At 36.1% G+C, this 25,581-nt stretch overlaps 1 protein-coding gene across 4 annotated transcripts in view; it reads left to right on the top strand.

Annotated features, from left to right (window-relative positions):
* The window catches only part of PIK3C3 (phosphatidylinositol 3-kinase catalytic subunit type 3), a 77,710-nt gene that overhangs the window by 9,639 nt on the left and 42,490 nt on the right, over positions 1 to 25,581 (top strand). For 2 of the 4 annotated variants that reach the window (XM_063422479.1, XM_063422478.1), the window contains exons 6-20: positions 1,679 to 1,774; positions 7,719 to 7,790; positions 8,220 to 8,309; positions 8,881 to 8,985; positions 9,450 to 9,542; positions 9,729 to 9,914; positions 11,205 to 11,359; positions 12,592 to 12,679; positions 13,849 to 13,916; positions 16,927 to 17,032; positions 17,924 to 18,040; positions 19,567 to 19,698; positions 23,188 to 23,316; positions 23,649 to 23,718; positions 24,270 to 24,334. In XM_063422479.1, the coding sequence (XP_063278549.1) occupies positions 1,679 to 1,774; positions 7,719 to 7,790; positions 8,220 to 8,309; positions 8,881 to 8,985; positions 9,450 to 9,542; positions 9,729 to 9,914; positions 11,205 to 11,359; positions 12,592 to 12,679; positions 13,849 to 13,916; positions 16,927 to 17,032; positions 17,924 to 18,040; positions 19,567 to 19,698; positions 23,188 to 23,316; positions 23,649 to 23,718; positions 24,270 to 24,334 (1,572 nt within the window). The remainder of the gene's footprint in view (positions 1 to 1,678; positions 1,775 to 7,718; positions 7,791 to 8,219; positions 8,310 to 8,880; positions 8,986 to 9,449; positions 9,543 to 9,728; positions 9,915 to 11,204; positions 11,360 to 12,591; positions 12,680 to 13,848; positions 13,917 to 16,926; positions 17,033 to 17,923; positions 18,041 to 19,566; positions 19,699 to 23,187; positions 23,317 to 23,648; positions 23,719 to 24,269; positions 24,335 to 25,581) is intronic. The other 2 variants (XM_063422481.1, XM_063422480.1) reach the window with 1 other exon arrangement.

Raw genomic sequence — 25,581 nt, 5'->3', positions numbered from 1 at the left:
AATATTTTTGGGAATGAGGTTTCTACAATCTCTCTGGACAACCTGTGCCAGTGTCTCAGCATTCTCACAGTAAAGTCCTCTTTATTCCTTGACTAAAGTGCCTCTCCAGCTCTCCTGCAGGTCCCCTTTAGGCACTGGAAGGGCCTCTAAAGGCCCTGGAGCCTCCTTTTCTCTGGGCTGAGCAGCCCCAGTTCTCACAGCCTGTCTCCAGAGCAGAAGTACTCCCTCCCCTGGGGCATCTTAGTGGCCTCCTAGATTCCCTCCATCAGGTCCAGATCTTTTTCGTATTGAGGTCCCAGAGGTGCATGCAGCTCTGCAGGTGAGGTCTCACAGCGCAGAGAGGCGGGGTCCCCTCCTGTGACCTGCTGCCCACCCTGCTGAGGAGCACCTCAGCACAGAGTTGGTTTTGGGGCAGCCAGTGCACATGCCAAGTTATGTCCAGTGTTTCATCCACCATGGTACACTGCTGTCTTAGCTGTTTTCAGCTCCAAGTGAACCTGATCATGGAAGACAGACTTTATTAATAATTTGGAACAGCTTGGAACAAACACTATTAGGCATGACTAACTTAGCTCTAGGATATAGGTTGTGATGGAAAGCTTTTTAGACATATGACCTGTTCCTTGGCTTCAGACCTGTTCAACTTTATTTTTTTTCACTTTGGGTGCTGAGAAAAAACATTTGTAAGCTTTGAATGAATATTTTTTAAAAAGAGAATAATCTGGTAGTTTAATGCCTAAATGAGATTTTAACCCTCATTGAGAAAAATCAGCTCAAACCGTTTGTTATACTCATCTTGCACCAAAGAACTCTATTTTGTCCTGTGCCCTGAGATTTTTTGTTGTCTTATTTGTAACTAGAGCTTTGAAAGTCTGTATTTTTATAAGCCTCTGTAAGTATTTTGATTTTTTTAGAAATTAGTCTATCATCTTTTTTATTCCCATTTCTTTCTTTCATTTTTTCCTCTTCACTGACAGTAAAAGTACAGTGAAATAAAACTTTCTAGACCTGTGGTTTAAACAGAGAATCACTTTGTTTATGGTGGAAAGTCAAGCCATTATGAATGCATTAAATGAACTAAAATTACTTATTGTTATACTTCTTTCTTGTTTCCCACCCAGATTTTAAAGTTCTAAGCAATTTTTCTAGGTAAAGCATTTAAAAATGCATTCATGAGCAAATCTTCTTCTGAAGATGAATCAGCTACAAATCTAATCTTGTAGTCCAAGTTTATTTTGTCTCTTTTATGTGTTGGTTTAAAAAAATGATTTATTTTTTCTGTATCTTCTGTTTTTTTCATTGATGTGCATAATTATAGGTAATGATCTAGAAAAAAAAAAAGCAAACACTAACTACCCAGAGATCATCTGATTATTCTTTATTGCATTTTTTTATACGTTTAGCCCACAGCTGGAAGCTCCTGATGAAAACAGGTTTTCATCTATTAAGTATGAATGTGTATCATGATGTGGAAATGTGAGGTAGCAAGAATGTCAGGAAGGAGATGGTATGGTCTAAAATAGTTCTATGAAATGATTAACTAAATAATTGCTACAACAGCTGATAACCTAATTAATCAGTTACAGCACAAAGGAAGTAGGATAATTGCTGTACTGAGAATGCTGACGATTGATGCCCTGCAACAAATGATACACATCTGTGCTGGCTCTTTCCTCAGAGAGAAAAACGAAGCTCCAATTTTATGTACCTGATGATTGAATTCCGTTGCGTCAAGTGCGATGATAAAGAATATGGAATAGTTTACTACGAAAAGGTATGTGCCCTGCAGGCTTTATAGTTGTCTTTAAAAAGCAGCATATGCACCTAAAATGAATGGGTTTTTCTGCTGAGATGAAATATTCTGCTACAGTGAAGCAGCAGACAGCTGTCAGTGGCAACTGTTTATGTATGTATAAATCAAATAGTATAGATGCAACAAGATTGCAGATGTCAGTGATTTGTGTAATAGAGTTCAAGATTATGGAATTTAACAAGTGTGAGTGATTAAAAACTTTCTGATTTATTGTTCCTTCAGTCATCCAGCAGTACTTTCCAAGTAGATGTATGTAAAATTATGACTTAGATCTGGAGGAAATGTACCTGTATTGAGTGGTATAACTTTATATAAGATGAGTTATTAAAACTTAGCACTGAGCTCTGCTGGTGAACATTTTCTGTAAAATAAACAAATATAGAAGTTTAGTCTTCAGTACTGAAAATGCTGTGGAGTAATTAAGTAAAAGACTTCTGGATTGGAATGTCTTGCATCTTTTCTTGCTATTTATGAAACAGATCTGCAAAGCAATGCCTTCATATTTTTCTCAAGTTAAAATTTAATGGGATGAAAGATTAACAGTGAGCTTAACAGACATCATGTGGTATTGGAAGGCATTATCACTCTTAAGGTCCTATGTATTGTGGAAAGACTCACTGAGATGGAAAAAGCAGTGTATCTACAATCTGGTTTCAAGTAAAATTGTTTCTTAGGTTTTTCATCATGTTTAGATTCATAAAAAGTCAGAAAGTTACTGAAAAATGCAGCTTTATTGGAAAGAAGGCAGAAGGAGATGGAGTGCTCTTGAGACCAGAGGCACTAACTTTAAGTTGCACTTATTCTGAAAATTTTAAAAAGCTTAATTCAGTACACAAAACGTTAACATTATGGAAAATGGATTACAAGTATTTCTGTGCAGATGACTATTACTGGTTGACCTGGACCAAAAGAGCTGTGATCTAACTAAAAATTCTTGAATAGGTCAGTGAAAAATACAGCAATAAAAATACAGAATAAATAGAAAAAATCAGGTTTAAAAAAAAAAGAAGACAAATCAGAATATGCTTCAACTATTTGATATATTGTCAGTTAAGACTTGGGATTTATTGGCTTTCAGGAGTCTTTTCTGAGTGTACTGTTTAGTTGGAGCTTTTTTGTGGGTGGGGACAGTTGTTTTGATTTTTTTTTGTGTGACTTTGTTTTACTTTAGTTTCTTGGTGAATTTTGGTAATATAGGTGAAAGTGTGCCTTAGGCAGCTGTGTCTAGGTTAGCTGCTTAGCATTTCTTTTTGGGGACTGTAGTTGACAGTGAGACCTCTCCACACGTTTCAAATCTTTTTGCCTTTAGAATAGCTTTTTTCATAGTGTGTCTGTACCCTTTTCCTAGAATCAGCAATTGTAAGGGACTGTGCTGTTGCAGAACTATTTTGTATTACAATTCGCAATGAAACCTACAATGTTTCCCCATGAACAAAGAAAAGTTATTTACTTCTATGGAAATAAAGGAAATACTTGTCTGGAGAGCATAACAGAATATGATTAATCAAAACATTGAAACGTTTTACTAACAGCTAGCTCTTTACATGGGAACATGTTATACCTTTCACAGATGCAAATATATAACCATGTGGCTTTGTGTCCTCTTGGCTCGTTTGTTTTTATGAATGAACATGGCATTCCTGAAAATGACTTTTCTCCCTTACCTCCAGCAACCTGCCATTATAGATGAATCGTTCCTGATTTATACCCATGATTTTTTTTTTCCATCATTGTGGTTTTATAGATTTGCATGATACAGGAAACAAGATTCAGACTCTGAGCATGCATCTTTCTTTTAACAGATGTTTCAGAAGCACATTAAAAGTGCATGGAACAGAATAACTATGAGTTGGTTGCTCTTGCGGAAATGAAGTAATTGAATGTGTAATAGTACATATTAGAGCTATAACTAACTGCAGTTTGAGGGATTTGTTGTTACAAAGTAGCTTTCCAACAAGTTCTTGACCCTTTTCTGGCAGCTGTAGGAAACGGTACATAAATTAGTGCCCATTTTCTCAGTTTTGTCATGCTTCCAATTACAGTCTGCAATCTATGTATTGGGCATCACCAATCCAGTGCACTAAATGTAATGAAAGAAGGTTGTGTTGTCACCTGCCTGTGACCGATAGTCAAAGTGGAGATTACTTGTCACAGTTTTGTTGATGTATTTGTTTTCAAGTGTTTAGGAAGAACTAGCCTCTTAAACAGCGACTGATAGGATTTGAGGTTCTTGATTTGACATTCAGTTACAATGAAGTGAGGTGGCAGTGTCTCTTGCCATTTTCTGTGTTAACTTCATTTAAATACAGCATGCAAGACGTGAGGGATAGGGTCTGCTAGTAATGACAGCATCACTTTTGATTCTTCATTTAGGCAGAAATTCTGTCGGCTTACCAGGTACAGATAACATCAGCATGTATCACTGATGTATTTTTGTGCAGGTTTCAAGTGAAACGTGTCTTTGGGTAAATGATTGCACTGCTGCATCCAGTTTATTAAAAAAGATAAATAAATTTGATTATCAGAGATATTTTCATGGACTTAAAGAAAGAAGTAGTGTCTATACCACTGGTCTGGTTGTCTCTCCTTTTTTTTTTTTTTTTTTTTTTTTTTTTTTTTTTTTTTTTTTTTTGTGTGTGTGTGTGTGTGGGGGAGATACTGGTTTGCATTGATGTTACTTTAAATGGTATTTTGGTTAAAGAATAAGATAAATAGAACCTCCTTAATTATTTATGCTTTAAAACTGATTTTTGGGCAAATGCAGAGGAATGTTGCTGGTTTGGAAAATTCTGCAAATTTTGTGGACTGTCTTAAATGGACTCTAGTATTTGTATAAAGGACACACACTGACCTTATTGTAGTGAAATACCTGCAGAGCTCTGTAACACAGCAGTTTAAAGAAAGTTAGTGCTGTTTAGTATTGATGCTGCTTTTGTTCCTGGTGGCAAAATAGCAGATCATCTCAGATTCTGCCAGGGCTAGGAAGTGTTGCAGCCAAGAGGAGCTGATTCACTGAGGGAAGAGGCTACTGAAAGCCTAGTGTCTGCACTGCATTCTTGTGATCTGGTCTGTCTTTCATCACAACCACGTGGTTGTTGGCAGTTAGAGGATGTCAGGGATTTCTGAGATTTCCATGACATGAACTAAAGCTGTCTACGTGGACATGATCAGAAAAGACACTTCAAAAAAATACACTTGGCCAAATTCAAGAACTAATTTAGGCACTGGTTTGGTTTACTAAATTTGTGTAGCCAGGGTTGTGGTGCTGCACATGTTACTCTCAAGGTATAATGTAGAATTACAGAAGGGTAGTTAAACAGCCAACATCCTTCACAGGGCAGCTAATGTCATTGTGCCTTTTTGAGTATTTAATTAAACAGTCTGTTTCAAAATGTTTGCTCCTGACACCATAACTTGTCTCATGAATGCTTGGAAAAACTTGATTTCATGGCAGATTTTGCTTGAGCTTAAGGCTTTATTCTGTCGTGCAGTAAACACTGGGAATGGTTGTCCTGGTGCTTGAACTGAATAGCTAGAACTTGTCAGCTTCACTCTACAACATGACCTGACTGCATTCAAAGAGTTTTAAATAAATAGTCATTATCATGATTCTTTTGAAATGTTCCAAAGAGAGTTGCCAGCAATGAGTATACAAATGATTCTTTTAACATTAGTCTTGGAAAAAAACTCCTTAACCTTCATTTATAAACATTTTGACATGACACACTGGAAGGCTTTGCTTTTTTTTTTGTTTTGTTTTGTTTTTGGTTTTGTTTTGTTTGTTTGGGGTTTTTTGGGTTTGTTGTTGTTGTTGTTTTGTTTTGTTTTTGTTTTGTAAGTAAGCAAACTTTAGACAATAGTGCTTTTGTCATTCTCATCCTAATGAGTTTTGAATTTTTAATTCAAAAAGTGCTCCACTTTTACCAGTATGAAACCTTTCCTTTTCCAGTTAATGTATCTGATATTTTTTATTATTTATTTATTTATTTTGTCACTGAGGGAAAGATACAGGAATGGGTGTTACTACTGCCTAGAGAATCCTCATGGGACCTGTATACCATAAAGAGTATTTGAATACTTGTTAGTAGCAAGTTAGTAGCTTGTTGCTACTGAATCCCCTTCTGTGTCAAGTTTTTAATACAGGGTTTTCACATGAATGTCCTAAACAGAGTGGAGATTTGTTAGTAGGACATTGGAATATTTTGTTTTTGTAAAAGAAAGGTCAGATAGCAGCCTTACAGTTTGGAATTGGAAGATAAAGCATTGGTAGATAGAAATCTGTCTGTCATCAGATGTGTTTATGAAAAGAAAGATTTCTCTCACGTGCAACAATTTCATATTTTTTATATAATTTAACTACTGTGACATGATCTGAGAGATGAGATGAGGTGAGATGGCAGAGGCTTAGTACAATGTGAATGCTGATCTGTCACTGTGACTCCAGCCCAGTTCAGTCTACTTTTAGTGATGCAGCATATTTTGTTATTATGGAAATACTTCCATGCTATTATTTCTGTGCAGTGAGGTCAGAGCTAAGTTCATTATTTAGGCAATATGCTTTTAGAGTAGAGACATTGTAAGCAAATGTGCCTCTTCAATGTTTGCATGCATACTTTTTAAAAAAGACTAATGAGAAAAGGAACCTGCTCATGTTCTGGGACCATCACCAGCCACAGGCAGACTGTATGTTTATTTTCCTTAACTAGAAAGGATATGTGTGTTCTTACTGCTTTTACTTTGACTTTTATCAAAATTGTTACTTCAGAAAGGCATAGGACACTAGTAAATGCAATTAAAAGTGTCTTTCTGAAAAGGCATTTTAAAAATAAGAGATATTTTACTGTAGCCAGCAACATAAAATTTGTGTAGTAGGAAAAAAAGATGTTTCTCCTGGGAAGTTAATGGCAATTTTAATACATGTATCTTGTTAGTGACAAATGATTATCTCCCTTGAAACAACTTCTCCTTTGAAAGTTACCTCTGAAAAGTATAAAAGTAAAGCTATCCCAAAGGGCATATTTGATTGCAAGAGTAGGAGAAAAACAGGTTTCTCTCAGAAAGAAACCTGAGCAAGTTACCTTAAAACTTAGTTACTGGGGAAATGTTGCTATGTCAAAAAATTTTATTCTGATCTCAAATTTACAGCAAAATAATTGAAAACAGACTAAGTATAAATAAAGCAGAGCACATGTTATGCTGAGCTTGTTTTGTTCTAAGTTTGATTGTTTTATTCTGTATTTTAAATTAATGTCCTTTCATAGCTTTTATTAGTGCTTAGTTACCCTCTAGAGATTATGAAGCACAAAACCACGCTGCTGTGTGTCTGGAAGACAGAGTTGCTGCTTTTGTAATGTGGGGGCAGGCTTTTAGCTTCTTTTTTCTTGTGTCTGTTTCAAACAGGAGTCTTTTAGCTTCTCCCTTCCTTATTTAGGCAGCACACATTAGACTCTAAGCATGTAGAACCTCTGATGGAAAGCAAGACATATATCGTGCTATATTTGTCTGTGTTGAACTTTTAGGAGATATTTTCTGCAACATGATGTTTTTTTCTAGAAAACTGTTTGGGTTTGGTGGAAATACAGAGCTTGTTTTTGTTTCTCTTCATGCTTCCAGAGGACACAGGACAGTAGTGGCAAATTTCTCTACTCACCTGTGTGTCAGCGTAGTAGTGAGCTGTCAGGCTGCGTCTGCTCTGGTGAGCTTCATCTGTCTTGCCACATCATTTGTCATCTGGGAAAAAGACAAACTAGAAAAGTAATCTGTTTATTATTATTTCTTTTCCCCTTAAAACTGTCAGCAATTGAATCATTCTTCGGCTGGAGGAGAGTTCATAATGCATTAATATGCTATATTTTCTTGCTAAAACTTGAGATGTTTAATATGCTTTCAACTTTTTGTCATTCAGGATGGTGATGAGTCATCTCCAATTTTAACAAGTCCTGAAATTGTTAAGATTCCAGATCCCCAGATGTCTATGGTAAGCATGCTCTATGTAATGCCATCTGTATTAGAATTACTGTTGAACTTTTCATAAATGTAGATGAAAGCTTGTCATCTTAAATATTTTAAAATTTCATTGGAATGATATATTTAACCAATTGAGAAATATCAGTGGGTTTGAATTATATATATATATATATATTTCTATTTCTGCTGCTGCTAGATTGAAACACAAAGATTGTTTTAATGCTTATGTTCACTCCTCCTTTCCATGCCTAATGTGTTTGCTTTTGAGGTGTAAGAAAGCAGAGAAGGGGGGTTGTTGTCAAAAGAGGTCAGAGGGTGGGAAGATAAGAGGGAGCTGAAGAGGAATGTAGAATTTAGAGACTGGTGCAGTAACTCCTGGTCACTTCCTCTGTTAAAGTATTTTCTCCCTACACTCTCTTGTATGTTGTCTTTCATGTAGACAGTGCCTAAGTACAGTTCTAGAAAAGATTTCCATTATTGTGGATGCCAATTCAGTGGGACTGGTATTGGCAGCTTTGGGAACCTTAATGTAAGTGGGCTTGTACTGGCAACACTGTTTGAGCACTGTGTAATCTAACACTGCAATAGCAAGTCTGACAATGCTGGAAACTGCCTTGGCTGCTGAAAACTTGTTGGCACTGTGGCTCCAATTGTGGCTCCTACTGTTCTAACATGGTATTAACAGTGGGACAAGTTTTTGAGATGTTTTTTCTTGCATACAAAGCTTTATGCAGCAAACATCATCCTAAAGAAAGTGTTTATGAAGTACCTAGCACGTTTGAGGGCTGTCAATCACGGATGTGTTGACTGAAACGCTTACATTTTGCAGCAATTCACCGAAGGGCAAGGTAGGGTTTGTTAAGTCATAAACTGAAACAGACCCTCAAAACCCCCAACAACCCTCCACATTTTATTAAAGGATTTTTTTTGTAAAATAATCAAATAAATAAAAGCCAGAAGATGCTGTACTTTCAGATTTGAACATTCATTGCCATGCATTTTTCAAGAGACTGGTGAGTCTTTGCTGGATGGTTTTGTTTCAATAGTAATTTTCTCTGAAATTTAGTGTTTATAAATACTGACTTACCCTCTGCGTTTAGGAGAACTTAGTAGAAAGCAAACATCACAAACTTGCTCGAAGTTTAAGAAGTGGACCTTCTGATCATGACCTGAAGCCTAACGCAACTACACGAGACCAGCTTAATGTAAGTCAGTTGTATGATGGATAAGTTCAATTTTATTAGGTAGGTTAGTAATAATGTATGGTGACGGTTCAAGGAAAAATGCAGTTAATTTCAGTTTATAGAAAATCATGAATGAAATGTTTCAGAATGCATAGCTAGAACAGCCCAACTCAGGAAGGAACACAAGGTGCTTATTCATTTTTTTTAACCATTTAGTGAGGTTAAGAATATGTATTTTGTGCATGTCATGTTGGTGTGAGTGGTACACTTAAAGCAACTGTGTTTGCCTGCACTGTCAGTTCAAGCAAGCATCTAAGTGAGGAGTATCACCATGATGCCATAGCTTTGTGTTGTTGGAAAGCTTTTATCTTTCTCTAGCTATTTCTATGTTGTCAATGTTGTGCTTTCTCACAGTATACTTTGTTAACTTGTTGATTATGCCTGTTCACGTTTTTAAACTCATTTTCTGACTGTGTATCAAATAGATCATAGTGAGTTATCCACCAACAAAGCAACTAACATACGAGGAACAGGATTTGGTGTGGAAATTCAGATATTACCTCACACATCAGGAGAAGGTAAGTTGAGTTTTTGAATGGTTTGGGCTGGAAGGGACCTTGTCATTTATATCAGTAAGCTTTTCCAGGTCTGTGCTTATGTAAACATCATCTGAATCTGGTTTTATCTTTGTGTGAGACGTTAATTTTTGAAATAATTTCTTTGGGTTAGCTTTTTACTGATGAATTTTCCAATCTCTTATTTAGGCCTTGACAAAGTTCCTGAAGTGTGTCAACTGGGATCTACCACAAGAGGCAAAGCAAGCACTGGAGCTGCTGGGCAAATGGAAGCCCATGGATGTGGAAGACTCTCTGGAACTTCTGTCATCTCACTTCACCAACCCAACGGTGCGGCGCTATGCTGTTGCCAGGCTTCAGCAAGCTGATGATGAGGTATTCACTGGTCTGTGGGTACACGGAAAAATCAGCTAATCTCAGGATTTTTAGTCTCATTGACTCCTTGAAATGTTTGCTACTTTTTATGATATTGTAATGAATATTGGTAAAGGAAAACAAAAGATAATTCACTGTGTTGCTATTTATTGTAAGGTTTTTAGGGAGCAATCTTCACATTATTAAGTGTCACACATTGATAATTGTCTCAGCATGAACAGCCAGTAGTAGCTGGTTTTGTTAAACAAAATAAAACAGCAGTATGCCCTCACCAAAAAACAGTGATAAATTTTGAATGTTAACCTGCAGAAGTGCTCTGAATTTAAATAGTCAACAGAAGAATTTTCAGCAGATCCATCTGGTGAATTGAAGCAGTATATCATCATACTCTTTTGCTAAAGAAAATGAGTAGAAGATTATCTGTGGAAATGAGGGCTTTCTAATTCTGATTAGAATGTGATGAGCTGTAGTTATGAATAGAACTCACTTAATAGAATCTAATATATTAAATATCAGTCATTTATATATTTTACTTTGATAGTTTAAAAAAAAAGCAAACCCAGGTTTGAATGTATTACCATAATTCTTGAATCTTTGGCAATCGATAGAATTTAAAATAAGGAGCATAAATATATTTTTTCAAGCCTACTTCAGTAGCCTAGGTCATACTGCTTTGACATTAAAAATGCACCTTTTGCAAAGTACTGGAAGGTAAGTAAACAGAACAAGTTGAACAGTAACTGCAACAAATTGATCTTAAACAGCAAGTGCTTAAAATTCTGTTCTTCAATCTAAAGCAGATTAGATTCTCTTAGATCCCCAGCTAGACAAAGGATAAAAGAAATAGTCCATAAGAGAAGAATCTCCAATCTTGATACCATAATCAAGATTTTATACTTGAATTTTCAGTTTTCTTTTTGTGAGACACAAATTGAAAGCTGTATTCTGGATGCTGGAAGCAATTAGGGCAGCTTCACTAAAGAGAATTTTAAACTAATAATTGCACTTGAATAGTCACTGAATTAGCACTTACTGTCTTTGAGTAACAAAGAATAGTAGAATTGCAATTCAGTATCTTTTGGGAGTCAAACTGCATCTAACAGCAGTGTAGCTATTGTATATTGCTTGTTTAGGGAGACCTCAGTTTCTGTGGTTCTTGATTCTGGGTTGTTAGAAGTTGCTAAATCCTGACGATGTTTATTTGTAAATAACAATTTTTTAAACAGAAGAAGTTCTAGTTTGCTTTGACTGACACTCTTATTGCACTTGGATTTTTTCATCCTCCATAAGGATTTGCTGATGTACCTGCTACAGTTAGTCCAAGCATTGAAATACGAGAACTTTGATGACATAAAGAATGGCCTGGAGCCTAGCAAGAGGGACAGTCAAGGTTCCATGTCAGAAACTATGACAACATCTGGATCTAATGCTCCAGAAATAGACAGGTAAGAAGCTTAGACTTTGAGCAGAAAGGTAGAAACATGTAAAATTCTAAGCCATCAATTTTTTTTTCTCTTTTTAGGGGAGCATTGCATGTTCAACGTGTTATTTTATAATCTGAACATTAAAAAAAAAATCCCAAGAATAAGAGCAAACCCAACAAATCCTGAACAATCATTAAATGTGTTTCCTGATTACACATAGTTTACAGAGCAAACAATGTTAAAGTTGTGGCCTTTGATCTTACTGTACAAAAGGAAGAAAACTTCTGTAGAGCAGGAAAAACACAGCCCTTGCTTCCTTCTGTATTTGCAAAAGTTAAGATGTCTTCACTGAAGTTTTATGAGGTTCCACTTCCCATTTTCATCAGAGAATGTGGTTCTAAAGTCCAATCACTTTGAAGTGGGAAGAAATTTCATCCTGCTTCTGCAAAAGACAGTGTAGGAGGAGACCTGTGGAAGCATACTTCTTATACCTGCAGTAATCCAAAAAGAACAACTGAGGTAGCTAATAAAGTATTAAGCAAAGTGCAAACAAACTTGATAACCAAACTCTTCTGTGAATGTTTGGTACAGATTTTCAGGATTTTCAGTCTTAAGCTTCTAATGACTTGTAATATGAGGGTGTACTTTCTATGTTATTATTCTACAGCTTTTCATTGATCTTTCTGCAAAGCTATAAAAGTGGGTGTGGTGAGAAAGATGGTGTATTTTGAGGCTGCAATGGTACTTAGGAGAGCTATTTAATTACTCTTTCAGGTAAATTTATCATCTGAAAACTTCTCCTTGCAAATAAGCATTTGTCTACTCTGTTGTATGTAGTTGCATTCCAAAGACTAGTGCTTGCAGGTGTTGTGTATTAGCATTTGCATGTAAGAAAATTTGAGCAAGCTCCTGAAAATGCAGATTTCCCTAATTTCTGTCTATGTCTGCTTATTTTGTATGGAAGATGTAATAAAATGCAAAGTTTGTTTAAGTGAATGTCCTTCACAGGCATAAACTGTATAGCTCTCCAGGCACAGATTTTAGCTGTTTTCAGGAACTGCAGCTGTCAAAGTTGCTGTTCATGCAGTTTGTTCTGAAACAGGGTTGGGATGCTACCTTCAAAGATACTTCTCTTCCAGTTTTCTGAATTTATTATCCTGTGGAAGTGAAATTCATTGTGATTTCCATATATGCTCCCTGACCCCTAAGCAAGAATTTTGAATCATGCTAATTATGTGCTTTCCTTTGTGCAGTGCCCAGATTATGAGTCCTGTTCCACCTGTTTCCTCTCCACCGCTTACTTCTAAGACAAAAGAGCTTGCAGAAAATGAAAACCTTGATGTAAGTCACATAATTTACTTTGTATTTATTGTACTTTTCCAGTGACATGGTACTGTTACTTGCTTTTGTTTGAATATTTGGATCCTCTGGGTGTATCCTACTGAATATTTAAAGTGCCCAAAGAATATAGGTTTGAAGTAAATGCTAAGAAAATAGCAATAGCTTAACTGAGGTTTTTTACAGGTCATCTATTTATGTACGTGATCACAGTATCCAAAATTGGGGGACTGGAAATAGAATTCTTCATGAAATCAAAGTACTTTGTAAGGGAGAAAATTATTATGTGATAGCAAAAGCTATCACATACTGATTAGACACTGACAACTGCATGCATTCGAGGTGTTCTAAAACAGTCTTTTAGGAGAAATAGTTATCCAAATAATTCAGTCTCTGAAAGCTGTTCTTCCTGTAGCTGTATTCTTTGGCACATCATCTTTTTTAAACCTAGGTGAGACACTGTGTTGATTTACTTCTGACAAGGTCTATATGCAGTTTATGCCAGAAATAGACAAGTAATAGGAATGGGACTAGAGGAAGGGAAAGATTGAAAGTAAAGACATTTTGAAGGAATCTGATTTTAATGTGATACGCTGATTAATTGGTCTTTGAACTAGATCCATTCCTTGTTACAAATTGTCCTATTTGAGTCTTAATACTGCATAGAAAATAAGCCTCAAATTGAGCATATCAGTAAAGATACACAGATTTCTTGTTACCTGGACTATTAAACCTGAAAGCAGCAGCTGAATGCTGTGTAGTCCATATAAATTTATTGTATGCTCTGAATACAGAGTGAGAAATCTCTTTGGGGGTTGAATGTTATGGCATTTACTGCAAGATGTAAATCCATAGGAGGAAGTAGTAACATAATATGAATAGAAATTACATTAAAAGTTTCTTTTTGGAGAACTTCATGTAGTTTTTTTATGTGGGTAAATATATTACTGGAGTAGCAGACCTTTTACTTTTGGTTGTGTTGCTGAATTTAAAGGAATATTAGTGTGATTTAAATATTAAGTTTGGATTGGATTCAGATTTTAGAAGGGAATATCTCTCTCACAACTCTTATATTTACTTGGTGTTTTTCCTTAACTTTATCTCTCTCTCAGATGCTTAGATTTCTTTATAATTTTTTTCTCTTTTTTTATTTCTTCCTAAATCCCTTCCAGCAAGACCTTTGCACGTTCTTGATATCACGGGCATGCAAAAATTCCACGTTGGCAAACTACTTGTACTGGTATGTTAGAAACTGTTTATTTATACTGTATCAAAATGTAATTGAAATCAAAGCTATAATTCCCAGAAGGATGCTTACCAAAAGATGATGTGTCTTAAGAGCTTCAGAATCTCAAATTTTCTTAGGGTAAAGTAGTAGATTTTAAAACAATATGCATTTGAAGATAGTAATTTTTAAATGAAGGCTTATAAAATGCAGAAATATGTTTTACTGTTAAGACAAAAGAAGGTGATGTCTAGGACATTAGGTACAGTGTCACAAGAAGCAGCTCAGCTATGTCATAAGTTGTCATTTAAGTTATTTATGTATTGGGGAGGATATTTAAGTTCACCTTTGCTCTACTTTGCTGTCTGTGTGGTTGTAATTTTTGTGCTTATAATGTTCAACAATGTTGGTTAGAATACTGAAGTTATGTACTTAAATATTACTCAAAACATGTATGTCATGAAGATTCATAAAGCAGTATTTTTTTGTTGTAACCTAATTTTAGTTTTGTTCCATTTATGGTTATGAGCACAAACAAAATGTGATTAGAGATATGTGCATTCTTAAGGGGGAATTTTAGTTGTAAACATTGGTTCATCTGTACCATAGAGAGGTAGGATTGCTTAGGATCTTGTCTCAGCTCAGTGGCTTAAGAGTAAAATTAGACTCCTAAAATAGTAATCTGCAAGCCTTCTGAACAAGAATTTGCAGATAGGAATTTTCTCATTTGAAGCAAGCTCAGATGAGTAGACCTGTACTGTGTGAAAGTATTTGTCTATGTGTGTGTTAATGTACAAGCCTCTGTATATGCACAACACTCACAGCTATTTACTTGTATATACACATGTATTTTAAAAGCAAGACCTTAGTTGCCTTTTACATGGCTAAAGCTAAGTCATATGATTCTCACTCATAACCTTTATAGCTGCATCAAATAAATAATACTGCTAATGCATATGATCATATTTTAGTGTGCGGAGCATTAACCTCAGATAAGTTGTGAATTGGGAACTAAGTGTGATATGTAACGTAAACATAGCAAACTGTTTTTATAAAATTCCTGCAAGAAACCTATAAATTATGCTGAGAGATTCCACTTATAATTTCCTAAGTTTTATTGTGTAATTATTTTTAGTAGGTTGAATTTTAAGATAGTTAACTGAATGACTTAAATACATTTGCAAGCAGTAGTTAATTCTGTTGCAGAGGCCAAAGATAATGATTGACTTCATTAAAAATTATTATTAAATGTAAATGATTAAGATAATTGCAGGCTGAGTTGGTTTGAGTAGAAACCAAGTGCTTGACCTAATTGAATATTCTTCATTAAGATAAGTGTTGGTAGCTTACCTTATTTCTATCAGATTGATAGAAGCTGTTCTCTTACATTTCAACAACATCTCAAACACTCAGTCTACAGAAAGTTCAAATGTCCATAACTCCATGAATTTTTTGACTTAGGACTTATAAAAAATAAATTCAACAAAACAAATAAGAAAAGTCCACCAAGCCAAAAACCCTAGTCAATTTATTCTCTGTTTTCTTTCCAGACATCTTAATTTCTCCCTGACAAAATACAAATGTTGCAGCCACAGTTTGAGCTGACGTAGCCATAAATCCTTATGGCTGCTGATCAATTGTATGTTTCAACTATCCAGACACAGCATGCAGCTAAAATAATCAATGGAAAAAGTACAATAACCCTTGAAAATGAAACCTTCTGCTCAGTCACTTGTCTTGTAAAGCTATCCTGTCCTTTAGCAGTGACCTCACAAGTCAGTGCTACTGCTTTTTTTGTCTCCTCTTTGAACAGATGAGACATCTATCCAAATATGAAGCATTACTCTTACTCTTTGTTTCAAGATAGCTTTGAGAAACTGTTGAGGGCTTCTTAATAAATGGAAAATAGCACATTTTCAATTAGTTGTTTCCCCTGTTCCTTCAAGTTTAGGTGCACAGACTTTGGACTTCTATGCAGACATTTGTGAGAGAACAGTCTATAACGCTGCATTAGCTAGGCGCTAGAAGGAATCTTTAGTTACAGGTTTCATTGGGTTGTACACATGGAATAAGTTACATATGCCTTACTCAAGTGGATGTAATATATTGTGTATTTATAAATAAGACTGCTAAAATCTGATCAGCTGCAAATGACAGACCTCTAGTCGTCTCACAATTGTTCCCTCACAAAGAGATTCTTTGTAATGTCAACGAGAATGTCTTGAATTAGTCACTTCTGAATCCAGATGCAGTGTTTGAAAATTTACTGAGATGCTAATTCTTTCCTTTTTTTAATAGTGTTTATTATATGTTTTTAATTTATTGTATATTTATTGCATGTTTTTGCTGGGTAGTACTAGGAGATACATTGACCAACAGAAAGAAGATATGTACATAGCTTTCAATAAAAAGCTACTTTTTGCTTGTCAGTTCTGCAAATAGAAATTTAGACAAAAGCATTCCAAATGACTGCTTAACATCAAAATAAATTTTCAGTGTAAGTGTTCCAGATTGTACTATTAAGTTTTGTATCTAGTTCATAGTTTTAGAAAAGGAAACTCTGGCATGTAGACTCTCTGGATCTGCTTTAGGACCAGTACCTTTCCTTCCACCATTTCTAATGGTAAAATAGGGTGGATGAGATTCTCCTTGTATTGTAGGTGATCTTGAATAGCAAGTTTGCAGCCACTAAATTATATAGCAGGTGGTATCGCAGTCCAAAACGTTCTTGGTTGTACTTCTTGGACAGAGTGTTCATATGATTAGGATTTCAAGTGTGTCCTCTTTGAGTGATGACCCTTCACTGTAAGTGAAAAACCACAGACACTTTGATAGACTCTCCTGATCCAAATCAAATTGGGGACTATGCAATTTAAAGAGTTCATCTGTGGGTTGAGCTAAAGATCTCAAAGTTCATCTTCATTTTTAGTTCCAAGCCTGTAATACAAGGCTAAAGTGTTACATTCAAATCATGCAGCTCCAAGAGCAAGAGTATGGTATAACTTGGTTTGTTTTTATGCTGCAGGTATGTAATAGTGGAGTGTGAAGACCAAGATACTCAGCAGAGGGACCCAAAGACTCACGAAATGTACTTAAACGTGATGAGAAGATTCAGTCAGGCTTTGCTGAAGGTAATGCCTCTGTGTGAGGAAGTCCGTTATAATTTGGGATAATCTTTCCTTAAAAAAGATGCAGGTGTCTAAGAGGATGAGTTGGGATTTTTTGTGTATGTATGTCATGCGCGTTAAAATTTTATAAAAGCTTCCACTTCTGCTCGAATTCTGAATTTGTAGTAAGCTGAAGAAACTGCCAAAAAGGAAAAACACATACAGAGAAAACTCTTTTTTCTCTTTTGTTGCTTGCTTCTGTTAGTAACATACTGATTCTAAAATACTCTGCCTTACACTGTGTCTAAAACCTTCTAAAAGCGTTGTGTAATCAATGTGATTTATTTACTATTTATTTATTGTAAACTCATGTCTTTGAATTGCAAGTGGAGAGACTGATCTGGAACTCTGAAACGGCACTTGCTGTTCTGCCTGTCGGCAGCAGAGGGTGCTGGTGCAGCAGGGAAAAAAACCCTAAAACAGTAGAAAAAACGTCTGTGAATTGGTAGTTTTACTGTATAGCAGATATGCAGTCTTTCCATATTTTCATGTATCTCACACTTATTATTATTTCAAATTTTAGTGTGGGGTTACTTGAATCTGACTCTTGTGTTTCATAAGAGTGTTTCACAGCTTTCCTTACTAACTTTGGCTGTGTGAATTGGTTTGTCATGCATGACTGTTCACCACTGAAATTGTTGAAGCAAATTGAAGTGCACTGTTAGGTCAGATAATTGATTGCCAGCTACAGTGACTGTGATTGTGTTTTACAGAAAATACCTTTTGAATTGACGGGAAATTGATCATTATTCACTTAACCTCTTAAAAGCCCATAGGTCTAAGAACAAAGGAATGATTTCTAGATAAAATAGTTAGAGAATGAGGAATTAATTCTGTTTCTTTTCATTCTCTTAGGGTGATAAGTCTGTCAGAGTTATGCGCTCACTTTTGGCAGCCCAGCAGACATTTGTAGATCGGTTGGTTCATGTAATGAAGGCAGTGCAGCGTGAAAGTGGCAATCGCAAGAAAAAGGTAACTAAAGGATTGGAAAGCCTGTCTGTGGCTTAAATTTGACAATGAGTGGGAATGTTAGCCTTTCATTAAAGTCTGTAGCACTAAGATCTATAACAGATATCCATCCTTCTGTAATAATTTTTGTTAACTGTGAACAAACTTTGAAAAAGTTTTGATAGTTCCAAAGAGTGTTCAAAGTTTGTAGCTAGAAAACAGAAGATACCCTTGAGAAACAGCTGTGAGGTGTTTTGGCCAAAGAGAGATATAAGAATAATTAAATAGTTGATAATATAACCGAACATGTTGTGGGGTATGTGAGAGAATATCAGGTTATTGTCATGTTAGTGATATGCCAGGATAGATAGTGAAAATCAGTTAGCAGTAAGGTTTAATTTGTTCCAAGAGCAACAAAGCTGTTCTTCTATAAGACAGGTGTTTATCAGAACTGTGCTTTCTGTTGGGTCTGGAGGAAAAGGCTTTCTGTTACATGTTTTAAGAAGCTTTCTCCTTCTTACCTAAAGTGTTTAAAGTGCACCTGACAGGCAGGTATGGGAAAGAAAATAGAAATGGCACAGGGATTTCTGTTTGTGTATAACCTTTTCCTTTGAGATACATCAGTATTTTTAGTCATGGGTTTTTCAGTGTGATGGTTTCTTTAAATGTGTGGGGTATATTTATGCAGAAAAATAAAGCACTTATTAACAAAAGGTGAGGCAACTTGTTCTGTGTATCAGTAACAAAGGCTAAAAGAAGAGGAGAATTTTTCAATTTTTAAGATTCTATTTCCTGCTTGTGCACTGGTAGTGTTCAGTTACATATTCTTTAAGGAAATTTCTGTAAAACCAAGAAATACATGGGTTTTACTTTTAGATTGCAATTCTAGCACCAATTAACCGCTAGAACTATTTCTAACAGTTGTGGGCCTCCTTGGTGTCTGTGTCTGTCATATTCAACAAGGGAAAAGCCTAGAGACTTTAATGTATTCGACCATTAGGATGTAGTGCACCAAGTGTAAAGTACTCAAAAATTGATGAGTTTTGTGTTTCTGATAACTACAGATGTAGGAATGTTGACCAAGTCTGGAATTCAGATCAGTGCAAGCTGTTCGCCATTTAGTTCCTTGGTGGTAGGGAATTCCTTGGTGGAATTGAGGGATATAAAGTTTCTGAGTTGGATTTGACTCAATTTCTGAAACATAACTAGCATTCAGTTTTGGTATGGGAAACAAATCATCCTGTGCTTTGTGCAGGCAATTCAGAAATTTGGGGTTTAAGACTGTTATATCTGGAACTTAGAAAATTGCTTGACTATACTAACACTTGGTGGAATATCTCCTTTATTATTCAGAGAGAGAATTACTGCAGATAGAGAGTTTTTATTTTCCTGGATTGTATGAGTGAAACCCTGATGCTTTGTATGGATAAAGAATTGAATAAATTGAGTATTTGTTAGTAATGCATCCTTTGTTTATGGACTTCATATATACCTAGTATGTGTTTTATGTTTTGTGGTTTTTTTTCTTAAACAAATTTTTGTTCTTTTAGAATGAGCGGCTTCAGGCATTGTTAGCTGATAATGAAAAGATGAACTTAGCAGATATGGAACTTATTCCACTTCCTCTGGAACCTCAGGTGAAAATTAAAGGAATAATCCCTGAAAAAGCCACACTCTTCAAGGTAAACAAGAGCATCTGAATAGCTGAAATACAAACAAGTCTTGGAGTCCTAAACTTAGAAACATCAGTTGAAAGATTTAAAGGGACAGACATAGTCAAGGCAAAATGCAACTGTAGCGTGCTCTTAAAGTGGTTAAACAACTCTTTTTTGTTGTTGTTTGTTTTTTGACGTAAATTTTTAAACTTTAAAGCAGCTTTCATAAGAGCAATACAGGTTATGAATTTCAGAATTTCCCAGAATTTTGTTCCTGTGTTCAACAGGAGTACCACTTTAAGATCAAAATCATGTAAATGAAGGCAGTTGTGCTGTGTCTCATTTAGATCTGTGGGTGCATTCCATTGCTTAATAAAGCTTAAGTTCATAGAGAGTCGAAAGCACTGTGGTGGTCCATTTCATGCAGTTGACAGTCAGCTGAGGTAAATCTTATATCCCTATGGTAGATAATTTCTGAAACCAAACTGTAGCAGCTGCTTGTGACCATAACACAGCTGATATACTGTTAAAAGGGCTGGGGTTATTTTGCTATTTTATTGTTTGAAATGTAAGTTAATGCTTGCAGTGTAAATTATTACCTGTGCTCAGTGATGTTGGACCATTTTATAAATTTGCTTTCAGTTCCTTTAGGTGACTACAGTCTAATTTTAGGATGACCAAAATTTGCTGTACAATTCGGTCCTATGTCCAGGAGGCCTTTGTCTTCTGGTGAAAAAATTCATGCAGCCAGTGTTAAATCTGTCATCTCAAATAGGTCCTAGATTTATTATGCACAGTAGTTTCATCAGACTCCTGGTTGACTGTGTTGTAATTTGAGTTTACCTAATGTCATGGGTTGGCACTGGACCAGATGCCAGTGCACCCATGAGTATATGTTTTTCCTAACGAACTACTGTGAGATGTGGTCAGGAACAGAGCAGAGCAGGCCCAAAACTTGGAAAGACAAAGAAAACTTTATTAAACTACATAAGAACAAAAATAGAAGAGAAAAATCTAAACACACAAAAAACAGAAATGGAAACTTCCTAGAACATTTCTTCTTCTCCCCCAATTTCCACCCTTCTACGCTCAAACCTTTACACTTACATGTTCCCTTCCATATCACTTGCTCAAACAAAACCTTGGGTTCTCAATCAAAACAATCACCACTCAAAAAAAAGAGAACAGAGCTTCAATTCAGCAAGGGAGAGAGGAGTCTTTCTTGCACCACAGACCCCCCACAGGCAACACAGGTCCATCCTCCCGTGTTCCCATGTCACCCATGGCACCACCTGGAGAATTCTACCAGGGTGACAGCCTCCTTTCCATGTCCAGTGCTCTCACCACCGTCCATGGGCCAAAACGACTTATAGGGCTCTTTTAAGGCTGTTTGGCCAAGTACCAAAAACCAGCCCTCTTCTCATATTGGGAAAAGCAGTCCCCCCCACATTTACACCTGGGGCCAAGGGTTCCAAGAACAGAGATCTTCATCCCTGAAGGCAGAGGGCACCACCACACCCTCTTCCTCTCTTCTCTGTTCGCTCCACTCCTGCAGTGGCAGTCACTGCCACAAAGTCTTTGGCTCGAGCCAACTGCATCCACCCAAATACAGTCCTTGTGTTCAGGAGGATTCAGGTTCAGTCTATGCCTAACATTATGCAAGAAAAGCCTAGCCCAAAAAGCCACTCCTCTTCATCTCTGCCCACCTGGAATTCCTTTCATCTTCCTTTGACATCTCAGTCCCAGGCTGTCTCTCTCTCTTCTCTCAAACCACCAGCCACGAGAATCAATGTCTGGAAAAAGTTTTCTTCTGCCTAAGAAAGAGTTAAAAGTCTCTGGCTCCCGGCAGGGCCGCAGGCTCAGCACTCCCCCATGCAGCCGGCACCTTTCCCCTCCTTGCTCTTTCTCCGCCGCCTGCTGCTGCCAATATCAATTCCGAAGCGGCAATCTCTCCCTGGTGGGGGAGGGAGGGGAAGAGAGGGGAATGGGGATGGAAGGCACCTCCACAGTTCTCCACCCTTCCATCTTGAAGAGGCTCCGCATGGCTCTTCCCCTCCCCTCCCCCACCCAGCCCTACGAGCTGGGCAGGGATGGGGGGGATGTGTGCTCACCCTGCCACTGGAACCAAAGAGGCAATCCCTCTGGAAGTCCTTGCTTTTAACCCCTTATGTTCTCAGAGGCGTGTCCAACCTCTCAGTGGCTATTCCAGGTGCCAGCATAAAACCTGACCACTGATTGGTTTGACCACAACTTCCTGGAAAACTCACTTCCCCCTCAAATCAGGACACCTAAAGTCAGAAATGAGTACTTTTTGCATAGTTTTCTATCAGTTTTAGCTTGTTGCTTTCTGTATCAAGTTAATTCCTTTGAAGTGTAGGCTTCTGCAGTTGCATGCTTGTGCACCTTTGGATGAAGGAAAGATTGGAAAGATTTTGTCAGTAATGCAATCTTTTGCAAACTCAAATCATCATTTTGTGTGAGTATAATTTAAAAGTTGGAGAAAGAATGTGGAGAAGAAGGTTGCTGGAACAGCAACTAAATGTTTTCTATCAATAATAATAGCTGAAGTACTTCAGGACAAACTCAAGGAAGTTTTTTACATATTGGCCGTCTCTAGCTATGCAAAAAATGTAGGACTAAAAATGTGAGACGTAACTTGTTTCAAAATCAGATTTTTTTTTTTCTCCTAATTCTGACAGCTCACATATTTCCATTTAATAATCTCATTGTGGATTGTGGGATAAAAAACTAAACTACTTAAAAAAGGAAGAATTACTCATTTTTGGTTCCCTTGGACATCACATTAGCGTTTGTAGGATTACGTAAAGAATAATTTTGCATCTACTTGTGGAACTTAATAATTTTGCAGTATTAATTTGAAAATCTAATCTTACTGGTCAAGATTAAACTCCATACCTTGAATATTTTTTTTTGGTTTGCTGTGGAGGGAAGTGACTTGGTCAGTTGCAATAGATTATATCATTTATGTAGGTAATTGATCCCCTTTGACCCATTTTACATGAAAAAATTGCAAACAATTAAATGAGCTTTCTCAAACAATAATGTAAAAAGGCACTTTTGCTTTTGCTAAATAGATCAAGAAAGTAATTAATTGTTTAAGATGACTTGCCCTTAGGAATTCTTTGTTGCTTATCCTATAATGCGTTGCTTTTTGATCCGATCAAATTAAATTTGTTTAGTTGTGACCTTTTGCATAGTGCTTCTTTGTTGATTGGAATTACATGCACGCAGAAAAAAAATTGAATACTTCTGTCCTTTTCTGCTGCTGTGGGGTGCAGGGAGGGAGAATGTATCCTTGGTGAAAAAGGAGGGAAAGCATTAAGGTACTTTTCTTTTTAAAATACAGTCACACTTTTGGTAATTGGAAGTGGTACACTCTAAGCCATTGAGGCAATGCAAATATAATGCAAAGATTGTATTTTTGAGCTCCATTGTAGCAATGTGTTAATATGAGCACTGCTGTGAACCAGCTTAGTAGAATATTTCCTTTTCCAGAGTGCCTTAATGCCTGCTCAGTTATTCTTCAAGACAGAAGATGGAGGCAAATATCCTGTAATTTTTAAGCATGGCGATGATTTACGTCAAGATCAACTTATTCTTCAGATTATTTCACTCATGGATAAGGTGAGAATTATTAATCTACATCCTTGTCTCTCTGTTTTCTTGATTTTCCTTGTCAAAAGCTAGACTGTTAAACATTGTTAATGCAGCTTATATTGCTAATAATCCCAGAGTTCTCAAATCTCTAGGTGGCCTTTTTTTCTTTTTTATATAGATGTGCAATTAGCCCATGTAGATTGAGGGGAAAAAAAAAACAAAAGAATTGCCAAACAGGCTTTCACTCATTATCAGTTTCAGTGAAGAACAGTGGAGATCAATGTCCAATACACATTCTTTTAGTAATAGAATGTGCCTTTCTGTTACATTCATCTTTGCTTTTGTATATTTTTTTCCAGCTGTTAAGGAAAGAGAATCTGGATTTGAAGCTGACACCCTATAAAGTGCTGGCAACTAGTACAAAACATGGTACGAATAAGTTTGTTTCCTAAAAATACAGTATGGAGAAGAATCTCATCCCTTGTGTTCTTAGTGTGTAAGAAGGTCTTGTTAGAGTGTAAGCCATGGAATTGAACAATCTGAGTCACCACAGTGTTCCATAGGTGGCTCAAATATATTCATAAAAGAAGCCTGGTCTGGATTTAGTAGTATGTGAAAATCAGCGGTTCCCAATCTTTGATGCTGGCTTGCAGTGTGATCATGACTAAATAACTTAACACTCCTATTTAGAGATCTTTGCATGAAATGGTGGAGAAAACAAAAAAATTTATCAACATACTTTCATCTTGAAAACTTGCAAAAACACACCTTTTGTAAGTTAATTTGGTGTTGATGGCAAGGTGTTTTAAAAGTATTAAGATAGGAGATTGGAAAATGGGGAAAAAAATGGGGTTTTTTTCCCTGTGAGAAGCAGTTGAATGACTGTGTATTAGTTCTGTCTGTTCATAAACATGTATTACAGAGTAGCTTGAAAATTCTGTGCATTGGAGATTTTCTCTTTTGGCTATTTTCTGTCTTAGGCTTCATGCAGTTTATTCCATCAGTGCCAGTTGCAGAAGTTCTTGCTACTGAGGAAACTATACAGGTATGTGATGGGGAAGTCGTAAATTGTCTTCTATTCAGACAGTGTAAGCTGAAGGCTTAGATCTTGTGCAAAATTCTCTTAGTCTCTCAGCTGATTTCTTTATCTGTTAGAAGACAAATTACAGCTGGAAACATTTGGGGTTATTACAGCAGATGTTTAAAAAGGTAGCATATGTATATATATAAAATATACCTTTCTGGTATACCTATATATATTTATATATTAATATATATATACCTATATATATTCATAAATATGTATAAATGGCCATTTGAGTACCTCAGGTTCTAAAAGTAACACTATTTAAATAAATTACAGTGGAGTTTAGTTATGATATTGAAATCCTGGCTTTGCTGGATGATGAATAGAAGATACCTGACACTTTTTGCTGGATGTTTTGTTTCAGAGTGTTTGTCTTTCATTAATTTGACCTTGCCAAAATATTTTTTATTAGTTCTCTTCTTTCTTCGGTGAAACAACTAAATAATTCGTTCATATAATTTCGGAAGCCTGTTTCCCCTCAATAGTGGATGTATAGGTACTGTAACTTGGTTTTGCTAGCAGATTTTCTTAATTCTCATGGATTTAAGTGGGAACATAAAACTGAACAGTTGGACACAAGACTCATACTGGTTTCAAGCATAGCACACAAGCTAGGTAGCAGAGCTCACCTGGTTGAGATAAATATAGCTGGATAAAAACATACCAAATTGCTATATGAGATGAGTAGCTAATAGGTCTTTTCAATGAAAATAGAGCATATTTATTTGGAATTGATTTGTTATGGTAGCTTTGTTCCTTTTTTGTAGATAATACTGAAGTTTGCAATTTATGTAGCTCAGTAACTGTGAGCTGAAGCAAACTTGCTCTCATCTCCTATAAACTACCTATGTTAAAAATATGAATATTTAAATTTTGTATCATTTTTCATTATCATTTGCTTACTAAATAAGCTTACCAAATACTTATCACATCTAAAAAATGCTTATCACTAATCAGTGACCTGCATCAAGTTACATAAGTTGTTTTGTGGTTTTTTTTTTTGCTTTCCATTCCACAGAGGTTATGATAAGGTATATCTGCACAGTCAATAATTTTACAGTTTATAAAGTGCTTTCTTGACAATCCTTTGTAATCTTGGAAGTGTACCATTCATAATTTAGTCTATTACATGTTTTTATAAAATAATATATTTAGAAATGCCTAGGAAACTGTTATTTTTCAATTACTTACAACATCATATTATG

The sequence above is a fragment of the Prinia subflava genome, chromosome Z (genome assembly GCF_021018805.1).
Source record: "Prinia subflava isolate CZ2003 ecotype Zambia chromosome Z, Cam_Psub_1.2, whole genome shotgun sequence".
NCBI classification, from domain to species: domain Eukaryota; kingdom Metazoa; phylum Chordata; class Aves; order Passeriformes; family Cisticolidae; genus Prinia; species Prinia subflava.
This window is presented reverse-complemented; position numbering and strand designations above follow the sequence as displayed.